The 18,060-nt window shown below is 57.9% G+C and overlaps 1 protein-coding gene across 6 annotated transcripts in view; it reads right to left on the reverse strand.

Moving 5' to 3' along the window:
• CAMTA1 (calmodulin binding transcription activator 1) overlaps positions 1-18,060 on the reverse strand; it is an 894,875-nt gene that overhangs the window by 101,025 nt on the left and 775,790 nt on the right. For all 6 annotated transcript variants that reach the window (XM_027110324.1, XM_027110321.1, XM_027110323.1 and 3 more), the window contains one exon: positions 11,342-11,495. In XM_027110324.1, coding sequence (XP_026966125.1) covers positions 11,342-11,495 — 154 coding nt within the window. The remainder of the gene's footprint in view (positions 1-11,341; positions 11,496-18,060) is intronic.

Raw genomic sequence — 18,060 nt, forward strand, 5'->3', positions numbered from 1 at the left:
GACTTCAAAGACACAAGTGGGTCCCACACCCCGGATTCCGATTCAGTGGCGTCCGCAGGAGATCTGAGTCAGGACAGGGTTGAGGGTCCCGAGTGAGAGGACCCTTTCTGCTCTGAAACGTCATGCCTGGAACACTTTGGAAAGGAATTAGACGGTCAGAAAGGCCTACTCTGGGAGGCCCCACACGCTGAGGCAGCCCCGGGAGCTGGTGAGAGCAAGCTGCCTGCCCTCCTAGTCTCTGTGGGGCTGTAACTTCTGGAAGGATATAGGCACATCGGCTGGCGCTTGGGTCACCACGGTAACAGCACAGGTGGCCCCTGCCGGGATAGACATTTGGCTTTCTTTACACAGGAAGAGGTTTCTTGGTGCTGTGTCGAGCAGGTGACAAGTGGCATGTTGGTGACAAAGAAAATCCCCCCACCTCCCGACAGAGGCTTTTGGGGGGCCTTTCTCTTGGCCCCCAGCAGCCTGCACTCATCCCGTGCTCCCACCCGGGGACTCAACTCTCTGTAAAGACCTACACAGAGGTGACTGTTTAACTGCTGTCCAGACAGGTCCCCTTGGAGACGGAAACGGGCACTGTGATAATCTGTCTGGACAATGGTGTCACCTGGACGCTCCCAGGCAACCCGGTCCTGTGGTCACCCTACAGAGGAGCCACGTGAGAGAGGCGGGCAGGAGAGGGGCCGCCAGACGCCTCTCCAGGAGTGAACGAGCCTGTTTGGATGTCCCCCAGTTGTTGACACTAGAAGGCTGTCTCCATGGCAACAAGGTCAATGGGAGATGGCAGCCGCGTTGGTTTAATTTTCACTGTATTCTTGTTGACAAGAGTAAAGGCCCGGCTTCTGATTTCTTGGTTCAACTGGATAAAATTTTCATTAGATTTAACTTCTCATATCCAGACACCCACATATGATTCAATTTCCCCGTCTCACCCTCAGCTCCTTCTCCTACTGGTCCTGAGGACATTTTCAGAAATCTCATCTCGAGGAGTGTGGAGGCTGAGCGGGGACAGGGTGGCGTGTATGTGCACGGGCACGCGGTGGCGTGTGTGTGCGCGGGCACGCATGGGCTGTGTCCCAAATGGGCTTGTAATTCCTGGTTCGGAATGTCAGGGGACGTGGGGCATAAGACCCCCCTTTCCATCTTTTACCAGGAGGCATCGGCTTCGTTCCAACAGTGAACAAGCCCAGGGAAAGGCAGAGGGTCTGAGGACTTCTTCCAGGTGGGAGGGACCTCGGAGGGGAGGGGCGGGGAGAAGGGCTTCCCAACTGGGAGCTGATTTGGGCCGCTTAGGCCGCACCAGCAGGAAATTCAGGCCACGTGGGGATGGAGTTCCCCGTACCTCTGCACTTGACCTCACAGGCAATCTCCTAGAAGCTCAGTGGCATAAAAAGTGGCCTGGCTGAGCGGTTCCGCACCGGCCCCGCTCACTGGGCCAAGGATGTGCATCGTGGAGCGATTTGAGTCTCGCAGAATCTCCTGATTTGCTGAGTGGCATTGTGACCGAGGCCGGGAATTCTTTGCTCTGTAGTGAGAGCGTGAGTGTGCTTGAAGTTCTCTGATTGTCTAGCAATGTTGGATGGAAGCCCAATTTGGCAGTGGGGGGCGGGGGGTGGGAGAAGAAGCTTTAGCCATTCTCCCACATCTGGGAACCACGTGGGCTCTGAATTCTCTTCTCTTTTAGGCTCGACTGCAGCCTCTTCTCCCAGGCTCTGCCCAGGGGCAGAGGTGGCAGGAGTGACCACCTGTCCGGCAGCCCCTCCGGGCCACTAGCAGCGGGGGCAGGGGACCAGGTTTTTGGGTTCCGAAGGGTCTCCGTCTTGCTTTTGGGAGACCCTGGACTCAGATCCCTCCTCCGTGTGCCCGGAGGTGGCGCCCTAGAAAGGGGTAGCTGTCTCTCGCCTCCTACCAGAACCTTCAATTTTCAAAGAGAAGCTGAAAATCTGGAGATTAAAATGTTGGCAACAAATTCTAAGTTTAACAAAATCACCCCCCAGCATGAGCAGGGCTGTGTCAGCTCTGGGAGGTAGTCAGGCACACCCTCCCCACCAGCACAGAGGGACCCCCATCAAAGCTCCTGGAATTAGTGGATGGCAGAGTCGGAGCAGGGGATTCTGTAACAGCAGGGAGTGCATGGCGCCCAAGCGGCCCTGAGGGGGCAAGTAGCCAATGAGGGAGAGCAAATCAAAATAAGTATTTCTCTTTCAGTTCTCTGATGTGGGGGACAAACCAGCTAAATAAAATTTAGCCCAAGGGAGAAAGGCACATTTGCAAAACAAGCCTGGATCCTTCCAGCAGAGCAGGAAAAGGAAGTAATCCCTATTTAAAACCAGCCTATCCTACTAAGTGAAGTCAGCCAGACAGAGAAAGACAAATATGGTATGATATTGCATATATGTGGAATCTCAAAAAAAAAAAAGGGGGGGCTTCCCTGGTGGCGCAGTGGTTAAGAGTCTGCCTGCCAATGCAGGGGACACGGGTTCGAGCCCTGGTCTGGGAAGATCCCACATGCCGCGGAGCAACTAAGCCCGTGGGCCACAACTACTGAGCCCATGTGCCTAGAGGCTGTGCTCTGCAACAAGAGAAGCCACCACAATGAGACGCCAGTGAACCTCAACGAAGAGTAGCCTCCACTCACTGTGACTAAAAAGAAAGCCCCCATGCAGCAATGAAGAACCAATGCAGCCCAAAATAAATAAATTAAAAAAAAAAAAAGGAACAAATGAACTTATTTACAAAACAGAAAGAGACTCACAGACATAGAAAACAAACTCCTGGTTACCAAAAGGGAAGGTGGGGGGAGGGATAAATTAAGAGTTTGGGATTAACATATACACACGACTACATATAAAATAGATACCCAACAAGGACCTACTGTATAGCACAGGGAACTATACTCAATATTTTGTAGTAACCTAGAAGGGAAAAGAATCTGACAGAAAGAATATATATGTATATATGTATACATTTGAATCACTGTGCTGTACACCTAAAACTAACACAACATTGTAAAGCAACTATACCTCAATTAAAGAAAACAAATCAGCCTTGCCTCTTCCTGCCTCTGCACTGCCTGCTCTCCCCTGCGCCAGGCTGGGCGGTGCCCGGGAGGCGTCCTAGAGAGAGTGGGAGATGTAAGGAGACCCACGCTGCCTGCTCTTCATCCCTGCAGCTCCTAACCAAAGAGACAAGCAAGATGGACGGGGGAATCCTCCCCAGGCCCTTGTGTACTGAACCGTCTCCCTCCGTGACTCCAAATCCAGCTGACACAGGCAGAAGGCGGGGCAGAACCTCTGGGCCTCCCTCACAGGCTTCATCCACTGATTAACGCCTCTGCACTTAGGGAAGGAGCTGCGGTCCTGGGCCCTGGGCCCGCCACGGGGATGCAGATGTGCTTCTCTTTATGGGGCTCCAGGGTTTCTCATGACTTCAAGTCGGTAAGTGTCTGGCAAGACCCCATTATGTGCCTGACACTAACATCTAACTTTCAACCCAAGGAAACTTCTAGGGTTGGTACCATGTCTTAATCCAGAGTCTATGGAAAGACTTCACGGGGTCCTGAAACACCCAGAAGTGATACACCCTACTCTTTGCACAAGTTCAAGGTCAGCATTGCCTCCGGTGCCAGCCTCACTTCCACATGGATCTGAGAATCAGCTGATACTCAAAGAGGCCTGTGGCCCCAAAAAGGGGCCGACCCTGATCTCTGCAACAGGGCTCCTTGGCTGGCTTCTCGCTGGAAACTGCATTAGGCTAGGATCTCTCAAAAAGCAGGAGAATCTTGCTTGTTAAAAAATTCAGATTCCTGGGACGTCCCTGGCAGCCCTAGTGGTTAGGAGTCCACGCTTTCACTGCCCTGGCCCGGGTTCAGTCCCTGGTCAGGGAACTGAGATCCCGCAAGATTCATGGCCCAAAAAAAAAAAAAAAAAAAATTAGATTCCTAGGGCCCTGCCTTTTATCAACCTGCCCCGGAGGTTCTGATATGGGCCACTGCTGCCGGCACTGAGCCCATGTCTGTGCCCAGGCTCTGCGGGCCTTGAAGGACTGGCAGGGGGTGGTGGGTAGCGAGAGATGGGGGAACCACAGCTGCTCTGGCTTCCCTGAGCCCCCGTGGTGGGCGGCCTGGAGGTGCACACTCTCCTCCCTGACTCCTGGTCTCTCACTCCTACCCTGAGTCTAACTCCAGAGATGGGAACACTGGAAAAGGCTGCTAATTGAATATTTCTGGCCAGAAAGAAACCTTCCAGCCCTGGGTGACAACAGCTTCCCCTTTCCCTGGACTGATCTACCCCCCACCTTTCCCTCCCAACTCACGGTACCCCCGCGTGCAGCTCCATGGGGACAGCAGCTATGCGACTTGCTTTGCAAGTGCCCCTCCATCACCCAGACTGAGACTTGAAGCATGCGTTCCTGGTCACGGGCCAAAGCTGCCAGCCCCTCCACCTGCAACCGGCCAGGCTATGCCTGATCAGGATAGACCGCATGGGAGAGGAGGCTCCCTAGGGCCCCCTTCTGTCTGTTCCAGCCCCCCCATCCCCCTCCCAGACCCAGAATCACAGAGCAGGTTCCCGGCACCAGGTCCACGGGCAGGGGTGAGTCGTGCCCCCTGCCTGCCTGCTCCCATCCCAGCCTGGGGAGTGGGACGCCTCCGGAGAGGTCACGTCTCTGAGCCGCTCTGCTGCTGCAGGCCACCAGGTGGCGCTAGTCGACCAGGAACCGGTTTGGTGTGGGCCCCAGAAAGGAAAGCCTTTGTTGATTTTACTTCTTGATGTTCTATAATCACCAGGATGACAATCTAAGCAAAAAAGCAAAACAAATAAACACCGCCCCTCTTATTGGGTCTTTGGTCTTTGTCTGGAAAATAATGAAAAAACAACAGGCGCCTTGGCATACAACCTGAGGCTTGGGTGTGGCAACAGTGAGGTCAACCCCGGCAGGCAGAGGAAGGGCTGGGGGCTCTGGAGACGGAGGGACCTCACTGTTGGCTTAACCTGCGGGGTGAGTAGCTCCTGGAAGACGCCGCTGAGAACCAGTCTGTTCCTTCTGGTCTCCGCCGCATCAGCCACGTCTCAGCAAGGGGGTTCCTGTCTCCAGCCACCCTGCCTTTGCCGTCCCGGCCTCACGGAGGCACAGAGGCTGTGCTCCTCCGGAGGGCGCACGGGGAGGGGCTGACACCCCGGCTTCTGGAACACCTACAGGCTGCAGGAGCCCAGGGACCAAGGTGACTCGGAGAACTGAGGATTTCGGGGAGCTAGGGGGGCACACTTGAACCCCACACTGAACATGGGCTCCACCACCATCAAAATGGTCCTCATCACCTTACACTTGGCTTGGTCTGTGCCCACCTACACTCAACATGGCCTCCCTCCCCACACTGAATATGGATGGCCTCTACCCTCACTACCAGCATGGCCTCCATCCCTCTCCACACTCAACATGGCCTCCCTCCCCACACTGAATATGGATGGCCTCCACCCTCACTACCAGCATGGCCTCCATCCCTCTCCACACTCAACATGGCCTCCATCCCCACACTGAATATGGATGGCCTCCACCCTCACTACCAACATGGCTTCCATCCCTCCCCACGCTCAACGTGGCCTCCCTCCCCACACTGAATATGGATGGTCTCCATCCCCACACTGAATATAGATGGGCTCCACCCTCACTACCAGCATGGCCTCCATCCCTCTCCACACTCAACATGGCCTCCATCCCCACTACCAACATGGCCTCCACTCTCACTACCAACATGGCCTCCACCCCTCTCCACACTCAACATGGCCTCCATCCCTACTACCAACTTGGACTTTATCACTTCATTCTTGACATAACTTCCTGCCTCACACTCAACACGGCTTCCTCAGTATGGCCTCCACTCCCGTGTACTCAACGTGACTTCCGCCTCCCCCCACCCTCCCGTCAACATGACCTTAACCACCTCACACTCAACCTGGCCTCTACCCGCACCCATAACACGGCTCCCATGACATCTACACCTCTCCCTCCATGCGATTTCCATCACTTCGTACTCAGTGTGCCCTTTAAGCCTCAAACGTGAGGCTCACTGCAGTCACCTCAGCGCACACCTGTGTGCACCCCTGCCTGCTCTCTCCTTCTTGCTGCCCACCCAGCCTCCCTGCCTCCCGTCTGTCCCGCACGTTCCTCCAGGCCAGGGGACCAGGGAGCCTCCCGACTGCTCCGAGCCTGGGTCTCCTGGATGTCTGGGCACTTGAAGGCAGAGCCGTGTATTCTGCTCTCAGGCCGTCTGCTTCGGGCCCCTCAGCCGGTCCGGCCTCTTGGGTTTGTCTTCCTGAGGGCAGGGCCCGGGCTTTTCCCCACCTGACAGCCTCTGCAGGGCTGGCACTGGGCTGAGCTCAGAGCAGAGGTTCTAGAAGCTTGTTCTGGTTTGGTGTTGGGGGCGCAGGAGTTCCCGAGGGGCCGTCCAGCTGGTCTTTGCCGGTGCCCCTCAGCACAGGGCTTAGCAGGGGCTGAGCCCTCAAACTCAGGAGAGAGGACCGGCCTTCTGGCTCCGACGCAGCCCCGACACCTACATACTTTGTGTCCACGATGTCGTTTGACAGCCACGGGGCCGCAGGGAAGGGCCCACGATCATCCCGCCCTGAAGGACGATGCTGCTAGGAGGGCTGGGGTGACCCGTGCTAGGCCGCTTGCTGGTCAGAGGAGGAGCTGGGACCCCCACTCCCTGCTCCCATCCCCCCGCCCTCACTGCCACTTCACCCACTTTCAGGGGGAGGGTCAGGCACTTGCTCTGGCCCAGACAGTGCCGGTGTCCCCACCTGAGCCGGTAAGGGGACGGTGGTGGTGTGTTGAAGGGCTCTTGGAGAGAGCCTTGGGGCTGGAGGGGCTAGAAAACAGCCCTGGCCCTGCTGACTCACACGTGCGTCCCCACGCATGTCCCTGTGGGTCGTGGGCCGTGTGTGCATGTGTGCACTGAGGGGTGCACGGACGTCGGCATGGGGGCGCCCCAGCCAGCTCTCCTGCTTTGCCCACCCAGTGCCACTGAGGCCCCGGGACCCCTGAGCAATGATAGAGGGGCTCCAGGAAGGCAGCGAGAGCAGAGCCAAGCCCAGAGATAGCCGGTGGAGCCGCCAGTGGCCTCTGGGCCCAGGGAGGCCTGCGAGGAGGCCCAGGGCTTGCTGGGCAATGCAGGGCCACCTGGCCGGCTAGGGCGCTCCAAGCGGAGCCCCAGGGAGAGGGGGACAGCTGGGGAAGGGCTGAGAACACAGCTTAAATATCACGCCCTCATCCCTCACTCTGCATGGAAAATCCTCACCACCTGCTAGCCGGGAAGCGGCTGGCATCCCGTCCCCTCGTGGGCTGCGAAGGAATGCGGCAGGGCAGAAAGCCGCGGAGCTCAGAGTTGAGGGTCCACTCCAAGGGAACTGGCTCCATCTGACTCCCTGAGGGTGGAGGGCTCGGGCCACTGTGGTTCGGGGCAGCCGAGGATCACTGAGCGAGTTTCCCGCCAGGCTGGCGGGACCGAGGCACAGAGCTTGTCTTGCCCATCATTCTTCCCACTCAAGGTTGACCCGGGAGGAGCGGATCCCACCTGCCCAGCCCCCGCTCGCACTATGGCAGTTCGCCGGGTCCAAAGCAGGTGGTCTCTCAGACCGGCTGCGCTGGAACATATCCTGGAGTTTCCAGGATGAGATGTGCTGACCTTTAGATCATGCTCACTTGAGTTCCATAAACTCCAACCCTCAGACGGACGGGCATCCTCAGGCCTTGAGCTGAGCTGAGCTGAGCAATTCTCAGCTGAGGCCTTACAGGAGGCTCCCTAGGCTGCACTTGGCTCTACTCAGCCCTGAAGGACTCACATGCAGAACCCTATCCCCAAAGGAAGTTAGGATGGTAGTGCTTAGAAAAGACTATACTTCCCAGACTCCCTTGCCAACGAGGGGTGACCCTATGACCAAATTCTAGCCAATGATATATGAGTGGAAGCGTTGTGTGCCACTTCTGGCCCCCGTCCTTAAAGGGATGAAGTTTGCCCTCCATCTCTTCTTCCCTTCCCTCTGGTTGGAATGCAGTTACGATGGCAGGTGCTGGAGCAGCCATCTTGGGCCACATAAAGAGGGCAACGCCCTAGGGATGGCAGAGCAACCAGTTGGAAGGAGCCTGGGCGGCTGATCTGGTCCCTGACACTGTGAGGCTGCCCTATCAACCCAGAATTTCTCTGTGAAAGAGAAATAAGCTTTAAGCCACTATTCTTTTTGTCTTCGTCACAGCGGCAGGACCCGTATTCTAAATACCACAGAAGGGACTGCAAAAGAGGGGAAGCGTTGCTGGAAATAGACCGGGAATTCCTATCAGAGATCTTAATTTTTTCCCCCTTGTCTTTGTTTTTTTTTAGTCTGGAGGAGGCATCCCTCAGTTTGCAGGTTGAAGGGAAGCCCCCATAGGACTAAAGGGGACCCCTGCAAGAGTCAAGGTGGGGTTCTTGGAATCCGTCTGGCTCAGAAGTTGGCGTCTGTAGGATCTCCCCACCCCATCGTCAACAGGTGAGGCGAAGGCGGAGGAGCAGAGTCTCCTTCCCCACGGATGAACACAACATTTTGATTAAACCACTGACAACTCTGCTGCAGGGCAGAGAAATTTGGAAACATCAAGAAGTCAACCTGTGAAGTCTTTGAAGGAATGTGATTTATGTGAAAATGTGATGAAGCTAACGTGTTTGGCTCCAGCGCTGGGGTGGCACGCCTGATTGTGGAACCCAATCTGATGCCTTCCTGGCTCCCAGCATACCTCTGCTTTCCCCGAACACGGGTAGCTGGTGCTCTGTGTGTGTTCCAAACCCAATCGGCATCTAAAGCTTTTATTGGAGCCGTATTTCCCGGGCTGTGTTTCCGGGCTGTGCATGTCTAACCGGAGCTACGCGCGCGCGCGCACACACAGACACACACACAGACACACATGCACACCCTGAGTGACTGCACTGCGCTGCTCTCGTGTCTGGACACCAGGGACCCAAGTGTGATTAGCTTTATGGGGTGTTTGTTGTAGTTTTACATAATTTCCTTGATGCACTGCAGACTTTTAAAAGGCGTTCACAGTTCCCTCCAGTTAAGCATCAGAGAAGGAGCGAGGTCTGGTTTCCAGCCCCTGGAATTCATGGCTTCATAACCTTGCCTGCTGTGGGAGGTGGCATTCCTGTTGGACTCAGACAGGCTCCTGTGTGGGAGGGGGACTTTTCCCAGGTGGGGCCCCTTCTGAGGATGGGGGCTGTTGTAAGGGGGTGGAGGCAATGAGGGGAGAAAAAGGAAGCAGCTCAGATAAAAGAATGGGGAGGCGAGGGGCCACAGGGTGGCTTACAAGAGAACGGCCATCGGTGTGTGTTGAGAGGCGCTAGGAGGGCCCAGGCCAGAGCCTCTGCCTGGGGTGGCCACCTTGAAAGGTATCTCTCTCCTCGGGAACATCCCCTTGGCTAATCTCTGGCCAGCTCGGTCTCTGGAACCTCCCAGGACATGGGATGAAACAGTGGCTTCAGCGCCTCGGACCCGGGTCTGCAGAGGCCCAGGAGCCAAGCTGGGCCCCTTGGAGGGGGGCCGGATGCTGCTGGTCTTGGTACAGAGACTGCTGGATGCTTTCCCTCACTTTCCAGAAAGGGAACTAGGGTTCTGAGAGGGTGAGTGATTGGCCTGAGGTCACACAGCGAAGCAGTCCCAGAACCAGGTGCGCACCTGCAGCGCCTGGCTGCCCGGACTCGACTGGCCTGGCAGCGTGGTGCCAGTGCCAGCGGTTATCAGAGCCATTGCCCCCACGCAGCCAAGGCTCTGCCAAAGAGGAAGTGTGGGCAGCTCTGGGGGAGGAAACCCAAGGTCAAGTACAAGCCCTGCACCACGGAATGGAAGGCGTGGGTGGGCGGGGCGGCAGAGCAGACCCAGCACCACTGCCCTGCTCCCCAGTCCCTGGCCTGGCCTTGGAGGGTTGCCACTGGGCAGCTCCGGCCTGGACACCGGGGGCCTCTGTCAGGTGCTCGGGCCCCTGCGGAAAGGGGCTCAAGCTGGGCCCAGCCACGCTTACCCAGCCCCCTCACAGATATTTACAGAGAGCCTCCCACGTGCCAGCACGGTGCGGGGCCCCGAGGAGTGGCAGGTGGCAAAGGATCACGGGAATTAGCTGGGATGTTTCCCAAGTTTCTGGGTGCTCCGCAGAGCTCTGAAGAGGCTTGCGTGTCCCCTTCTGGTTAAGGAGGCTGACTTCATTCTGATGTCTCCCTGGGCAGGGGCAGTAGCGTGGGGTCTGCAGGTGGATGAGCTGCGGGCCCACCCAGGAGCTCATGCTCCGTCCTGAGGGTACCAGGTGGCTTCAACAGGACGGCTCTGGTCAGAGCTGCAGTTGAGGAGGGTTCCACCGGGCACAGCCTGAGCCTGGAAGGCCCTGGGCCTCCTGGCTTTAGTTCCTGGTGGCGGCAGCGAGGCCAAGCTGGCTGGAGCCTCCCCACGGGCACACGGCTGAGGAGGACAGCATGGGGGTGGACCTCAGTGACCGGACACTCGCTGCGCCCAGGAAAGGACATTTCAGCTGCTCCCTGGATGTGTTTCCTCCCCGCAGCCCGACTTCCAAGGGGGCCACAGGTTCTGGCGGCCCCATTGACCCGCTCCCTGAGGTCTAGCGTGATGACAGGTCTTTGCCCTGAGCCTCAGAGGTCAGTGTTCCGGAACCCAGGGCCCTGTGCACTGGACGGCTTTCCCCGGGTCTGTCCTCCCTGAGCCCTCCGTCCAGGCAGCAGGAGATGCCACCGAGAGCCCCCGCCGGCTGCCCGTGGAAACCAGGCACCGGCCATGTCCCAGCTTTTCGGACACGCTCGGTGTTTTGCATTCAGAGCTCTGCTCCTGACAGATGCTCCCGGCAGCGTCGCTTTGCTGACAAAATGAAATCCAGCTCAGTTCCCATTACTTGTGTGCCTCCCTGTCTGGGAGCCAAGGGTGCCCCGTGTCCAGGAGCAGATGGGCCAAGGGCAGGAGCCTGGCCAGCCTGGCCGCGGGCCACAGGCCTCTCCCTCCCCGGACTGCCACCGTGCCCCTGTGTGTGGCCTGCAAGACAGAGGTCCCAGGCGCTCTCCACTCTGCTCCTCGCCCACGGGTTTTGTGCTCTGGAACCCACGTTTCTCATCTGTAACGTGGGCTGATATCTGGGTCCTGGCCGTCGCATAGGGAGCCCCCGAGGACCGGGTGGATTTGGGCAGGGTCCTTGTAAAAGCTAAGTTCACTGTCATCCGAGAAGAATGGGGCTCCCGCCCCCGGATCCCCAGGCCCCAGAGGACCTCTGGCCCTGCCTGGGTGGCCCTGGCTGACCGGCCGCGCCTACTCACACATGGGCTTCAGCTGCCCGATGAGCTCCTCCTTGGTCCATTTCACCCACTCCTTCTTGTCGGTGTTGATGGAGCAGAGGACGGGCCCGCAGGGCTTGCCGCAGTCCTCGATGGCCGGGACATTCAGGTAGTGCACCAGGACGATGTCGGGGTTCTGGGGGGAGAGCACAGACACTGGTAGCATGAGGGTGGTACGGAGCCTGCCCAAGGTCACCCCAGCAGGTACAGACAGGCTGAGCATCTCCACGCCGGGCTTTCTCAACCTGGGCACCACTCACCCGTGGAACCAGATCATTGTCTGCGGTGGGGGACCACCCAGCAGCACCCCGGGCCTCTGGTGAGATGCCATTAAACCCCGCCCCCTCCCCCAAATCTCTAGACATTGCCTGTTACCCCCCCGGGGCCAAAACTGGCCTCCGTTGAGACCCACTGCTCTACATGTGGGCGGATTCATGTGTAACTAAGGGCCACACATGAAGTTAAATGTACCTCTAGCCTCATGTCCCGGACCTACGCCCACAGCTGCCCCAGCAGCACCGGCCCCTGCTCCGCTCTTTACACGCACTTCCTCACTGCAGGTCCCTGGACGTCCCTGACAGGTATCACCACCACCCTCTTCTTAAGGGGGAAACGGAGTTCCTAGAGTTTAAGGCACCTGCATCTTTTTTTTTTTTTTGGCCACCCTGCGTGACATGTGGAACTTCCCTGACCAAGGATCGAACCCGTGTCCCCTGCAGTGGAAGTGCAGAGCCTTAACCACTGGACCACCGGGGAAGTCCAAGTCATCCACTTCTAAGGGCTGGATGCCCCTCTGCCCCTCAGCCTGTGGTCTCCCTGCACAAGCATCTCTAAGCATCGCCCAGGAGACAGCTGTCACTTGGAACCTCTGGAAAATCTTCCTTGGAAATCTCTTCGGAGCTTATGAATGGAAGAACTCTCCCCGTGAAGATGGTGAAAGCATGGTTTTGTCCCCAAGTGGTTTTATTGAAATGGGGCAGCCTCCTGCCATCAGATCCAATTCAAGGTGACTGCGTCGCTCTCCACCCAGCACCAGCTCTGATAGCAACACACCACGGGGGCCTCTGTGGGGCAGCAGCTTCACTGCAAAGAGCACAGGCCCTTCTGTGGCTTTCCGTGGCCCCCCAGAGGGTGAGGCTGTTTATTGGGTCTTGTCAGTCCTGACAAAGTTGTTAAAATAAAAGCAGCCACGTCACTTTATAATGCATCTGAATAAACGCAGAAAAACCTCCTACCCCAACCAGAAAGTATTTCTTGAACCGTAAGGAAGTGCATAATAATATATCAAGGTGCTGCAGGGAACTCTGGAAAAGCCACTTGGAAGGTCCCGTCCTGTGCTATTTGCCAGATACGGCTCCTCGGTTTCTCCCTCTGGATACCCAACCCTGAGTCCTGGGCGGGCGCGAGGACCCGGGCATGGAGGAGCCTGGGTCTGCGGTCACCTTTTAGGATCTGATCAGGGCCAGAGTACTACATGAATATGTGACTCAATCAGTGCGTTAATAAATAAGGACTCGAGACGACTCCATGACCGGTGCAGGAAAGCACACTGGTATAATTTTAAAAGATTTTCAATAAGGGTTGGAACGGAGAGTTTTTTTTCTTGCCGACGCTCAGTTAACCAGGAAATTAAATCCACACGAACAGGAGGTTTCTCGTTAATGGCAGCTTTTCTGGATTGCGGTAATCACGCCCCTTAATAACAATGATAATCCCTGACATCGCACAGCACTTTATTCTCTTCACAGCACTTTCTAGCCTTTAGCTCATTTGGTGCCCATGCAAGCTGGGGACACGGGCTGGGCTGGGCAGGGCAGGGCTGGGCAGGGCTGGGCAGGGCAGGGCAGGGCTGGGCAGGGCTGGGCTAGGCAGGGCAGGGCTGGGCAGGGCTGGGCAGGGCAGGGCTGGGCAGGGCAGGGCTGGGCAGGGCAGGGCAGGGCAGGGCTGGGCAGGGCAATTTCTGTCTGCAATGAGGACCCTGAAAGCCCAGTGAAGTTGTGACTTGACCAAAGCTGTGTGCCTGGCAATGCACAGAGCTGGGGCTGGAAGCCACAGTTCTGACTCTGCTTTCAGGTCCTGCCGAGACATCTGGTGACCTCTTTTTCGCCCAGGCTAACTGCCTTCCCATTTCATATTTAAATTCGTCCTTGCAATATGCCCAAGAGGCAGGTGGGCTAGGTAGATTTGTCATGCCCGTGGCCTGGATGGGGTGGCCCAGGAGAGAGGGAGCCATCCTCCCTGTGCCCCAGCCCTCTGTTCTTTCTACCGACCAGCACAGTGGCCTCCTCGCGCTGGGAGCTCCTGCCTGAGTCTGTGCTTGTCCAGACGGCAGCGTCGGCCACTGAGCAAGACAGAGTAGGGATCAAAGGGACGCAGGGGCCCGCAGGCCACTCAGGGCTTCCTCTGATCACAGCCCCTGGAGCAGGCGCCCAGCCCTGCGGGAGGAAGCCAGGATGCCAGATGTCTGGGAAATGAAAGGCCCTTAGCTTCCTGCCCCACTGCCCCACTGAGCGCAGCCTGGGCACCTGGAAAAGCTGCGGGAAGCCAGGGCAGTGGGAGGGCAGGCGGGGGCCTGGGAAGCAAAGGGCACAGAAACCATGCACCGAAACCCCCAGAACTTGAGCTCCTGCCCCAGAGCACCCAGATTCCCCTATCTCAGGAAGTCCCATTCCTTCCTTCAGGGTCCAGCTCCATTTCTGCATAACCAGCCTCCACCTACTCTTTGAGGACAGGCACAGGCTCGACACCTCTTCCTCCAGGAAGCCTTTCTGGATACCTCACCCTCTGTACCTCCACCACAGCAGGGTGGAGATTGGGTAGAGATTGTCTTACTAGTCTGTAAGCTTCCTTCGTCTGCTCAAGCACAGGGACAGTGCCCGGGAGCTACCACAGCATCCGGCAACGCCTGCTGTTCATTTCTTTTTTGCAGAGTTGAATCAGGCTGACTTTGGATTTTCTATCCGTACTCCTCCCAGACTTGTGCTCAGCTGACACCTGGTTTTGGTTTTGTGTCTTCGAAGGGCAGGGCAGCTTCTCTGAACACAGGGTGTTCGTAGGAAGCTAAGAGGCAAGGCTGGTTCTTAACCTTTTCTGGGTCTAAGGCCTCTGAGAATTTGATGAGGGCTGTGGCTTCTCCACTCCCAGCCCAGAAGAACTCCCCAAGGCGCATCAACGCTGCATTGCAGGAGCGCACAGACCCGGTGGTCTGTGGACCCCACATCTGTAGCCAGGGACTTAGGGATTCAAAATCCACTGTGGCCCCTTTCAACTCAGGGGATGTGCCCAACACGTACATCCCCTTCCCAGGAGCCTCCATCCTGGGCCCTGTGCCTTGATACAATTAGGAGAAGGCCCCGGTCCCTTACGGCATCAAGGAGGCTGGGTTTGGGATTCGGAAATGCAGAAGCAGCCTGTGTCATGCTTTATATCTTTAACACAAATTCCATCCCAGGGCCTGGAGTTCCTGAGGCCGAAACTCCTGAGTTGAATTTTAAATAACGGCTTCCTGGCTTGAGGCTGGTTTTAAGACACAGAGTAATTGAGGTATTTTTGGAAATTGGGGGCACACAGCACTTCTTGGCAACGTTGTGATTTTATTCGCTAGTTGTACATTTTATTGGGTGTTTCTGGCAGAAATATATATTAGGCGTAGAGTCCCAATGTTTCAGTTTCATGGGGGGCTTATAACATTGTCAGATCCTCAGGGAGTGCGGAGCTGTCGGCAGGGAGGGGCAGGCTGGCTCCAGGGGACACGAGGACACCCCCCACCAGACCCGCCCAGACTCTCGGTTCTGGACGGCTGTGGAGCCGGCCTGCCCCCCCCCCAACCCCCACCCCCGGGCTGACATCCTCTAACGGCTCCCTGGGGTTTACCACCCACGTCAGACTTTGCAGGTCGCAGGTCTCACCCAGAGGCTCTCCCTGGGCTACAGAACGTCCGTGAAGATGCAAGAGGCCGTCCCTGTGAGGAGACGGTGGCCTTGGCAATGACCCCCCCGCCAAACGTCCAGGAGGCCTGTCCAGTGTTAGAGGCCTGGGGGAGCCCAATAGGGCGGCTGTGGAGGGGAAGCTGTGGATAAGTGAACGTCTCAAAGAACTTCCATAACTTTCTGGAAAAAGCCACGGACTAGGAGACCCCCTCCCTCCCTTTTGGTGCCTCAAGTTCTTCACCTTTAAAAGGACACAGCCCGCCCCCCTCCCCTGCCCGCCATCAGGCTGCAGCAGGGGCCGCGACGGGGCCTTGGCGATGTGCGAAGTCCCATCCGTACAGGGTCCCGCTGTTCTAACGCCTAGGTGTCACCAAACCCCGAAACAAACAAAACGCTGGTGTTTCTCCGGAGAGCACGACCGGAGTCGGCTTCTGGCAGGCCGTCTACACACTTACAACACGGACCTTCTTGCTGAAAGTCCGTCTGCCCCGACGTTCCTCTTACTGTCGTGACGCCCCTTTCTCTCCAGGTCTCGCAGCTGGGCCTTCATGTCCCACCCCCCCTTAGCACCCTCCGCCAGCTTCACGGCCTTCAGCCCACCACGTTCCAAGGGTTCCTCGATTTCTCCGTTCAGCCCCACCTCCCGGCTCTGCTCCAAGCTCACCTGTCCCACTGCCCATCGACAGCTCTTGTTGGGACCTCAGAATGCCCCCGGCTCACGTGGCCCAGCCTGACGGCCGCTCCCCACAGCTGGCCCAGCCCAGGCTCCACCCAATGACCAATGGTACCACCTGCCCTCAGCGGCCCAGGTCAAAGCCCTTCTCCTCACTTCCTCTCCCTCCAATCCGTCCATCACCAAGCTCTGTCAATTCTCCCCCTCAGGTAAGCCTGCCCCACCCACTCAGCCCTTCGTCCCAGGAGCCCACCCCGTCCGGGCCCCTCCCCCGGCATCTCCTCACTTCCTCTCTCCCCTCCCTCCCCATCCCTCTCCCAGCCCCAGCAGGCCTGACCCTCTGATTCTGGCACCGGCTTCCTGGCCCGAGAATGAGCCGCACACTCCTGACACGGTCACAGGGCCCTGCCGTCTGTTTTCCTCTCCGGCCACTCACGCCCCGCTCCTGCCACCCATGTTCCCCGAATCTGCCGCGTGCGTTCTCTCCTGAGCTGTCCTCTCTGGCTGGTGGGCTCTGTGCCACCCATTGGCGTAAGCATCAATGCCACCTCCTCTTGGACACCGTATTCAGAGACCCCCTCAGACATGGTGACACCCTGCCCCCGCCCGGGCCCTACTCCCTTTGCATCCTTTATTTTCTTTACAGCACCCACGCCCAATTCTCATTTCTGAGCAGTTTCTGCTGGCTTTGGCCTGTTTTCCCACCTAGAAATGAGAGCTCTGGTGGCCGGGCTCTGTCTTGCTCGGTGGTGGCGGGGGGGTTCCTGGAGCCCGGAGCGGGGCTGGCACACCAGAGATGCTCTGCTCACCTACTGAGTGCTGAGGGGGGTGACAGCTGAGCTGCCCCAGGGGTGCTGGCCTGGCTGGGGCGGGTGGTATGGGTCCCTGGAGCCCTCTCCCCACCCCAGCTATCCTTCCTGAGGGACAGACGGACTTGTGAGGAGAGGACAAGCGGCCTGGGAGGGGGAGGAAGTGTCCACCCCCTTGGAAGGGGGCGGTAGCCACGGAGAAGCCCCGGAGCTCTCGGCCCCTCTGTGCTAGGCTCCGCTGGTCCTCAACCCAGCTCCTTCTCAGGTTTTATTTGGAAATGTGAGGTTTGGACTTGCTGTCGACCTAGTTCCAGCTGCGGGGCTGCCAGGCAGAGGACTGTGGGCTGTAGCTGCTGGAAGGGCATCTCTGGGGGCCGAGTTAGACTTTGTCTCCTAGGGCATCTTTTCCAGTTGGAGCCTTTCACCTGAGCTGGGGGAACAAATGGGAGCCAGGAGAACAAGCTGGGGACCTTTACCTCCAGCGGCACAGGAGGGGCTGGAATGCTCCACAGAGAATGCTGGGCTAAAGTTAAACCAGCTCCTTGGCTGCAGGACTTGTCAGAGCCTTGGCGGCACCCCGTGCAGGAGGATCTCTTGGTGGGCACTTTGTGGGCAGGTTTTCCAAGCCTATGTGACCTTGAAGCTGAGCACCTCTTGGGACCCTAGTGTCCTCTGGAACACAGTTTGGGAACCTCTGAGGGAATTCAGAGCCCAGCGAAAGCGCCTCCGGCAGCTGTTGGAAGACAAGGGCCCTTAATGCTTCCTGGGTCCCTTTCCCCTGGGGCCCCTCCCTGGCCTGGCCTGAGGCTCGCCGGGCGTTCAAGCTGCTTTCAGGGGACCTTCAGGTTGCTAAGGAAACGCCTGACCGATTGGGCGCACTGTGCCCACAGCCCTTTCCTCCCCAGAGCCCCCCTTTCGCAGCAGCTGCGACTATAGTTCTTCCCCGACCCGGGGTGTGGCGTGGGGCTTCCTGTTGGAAACAGTGAGGGGCTCAGGTAAGAGGCCAGGGCGGGGGACTCTGTCTCCCCTTTACGCGTGGGCCGTCCTTCCTGATCTGGGTACCCTGGGCCTCTGGGGTCCCTGAGGGCAGGCCTGGGACCGGGGCTGAGCGCGTAAAGGTGGGGTAGGGACAGGCAGGAGAAGGGCACGGGGGCTGGCGGAGGGGACAGCGGATTTAACCTTCTTAATGACAGTGACGGGGCTTTCAGGAAGGGAGACTGAACAAGAAAGCAGCCCCCGTCCGCTCCTCCGCCAGGCTTAGCGCTGTTGTGCGGTGTTAGCGCCGGTGCG

The sequence above is a fragment of the Aethalodelphis obliquidens genome, unplaced genomic scaffold (assembly GCF_003676395.1).
Source record: "Aethalodelphis obliquidens isolate GAN/ISIS:26980383/991018 unplaced genomic scaffold, ASM367639v1 scaffold9, whole genome shotgun sequence".
NCBI classification, from domain to species: Eukaryota; Metazoa; Chordata; class Mammalia; order Artiodactyla; family Delphinidae; genus Aethalodelphis; species Aethalodelphis obliquidens.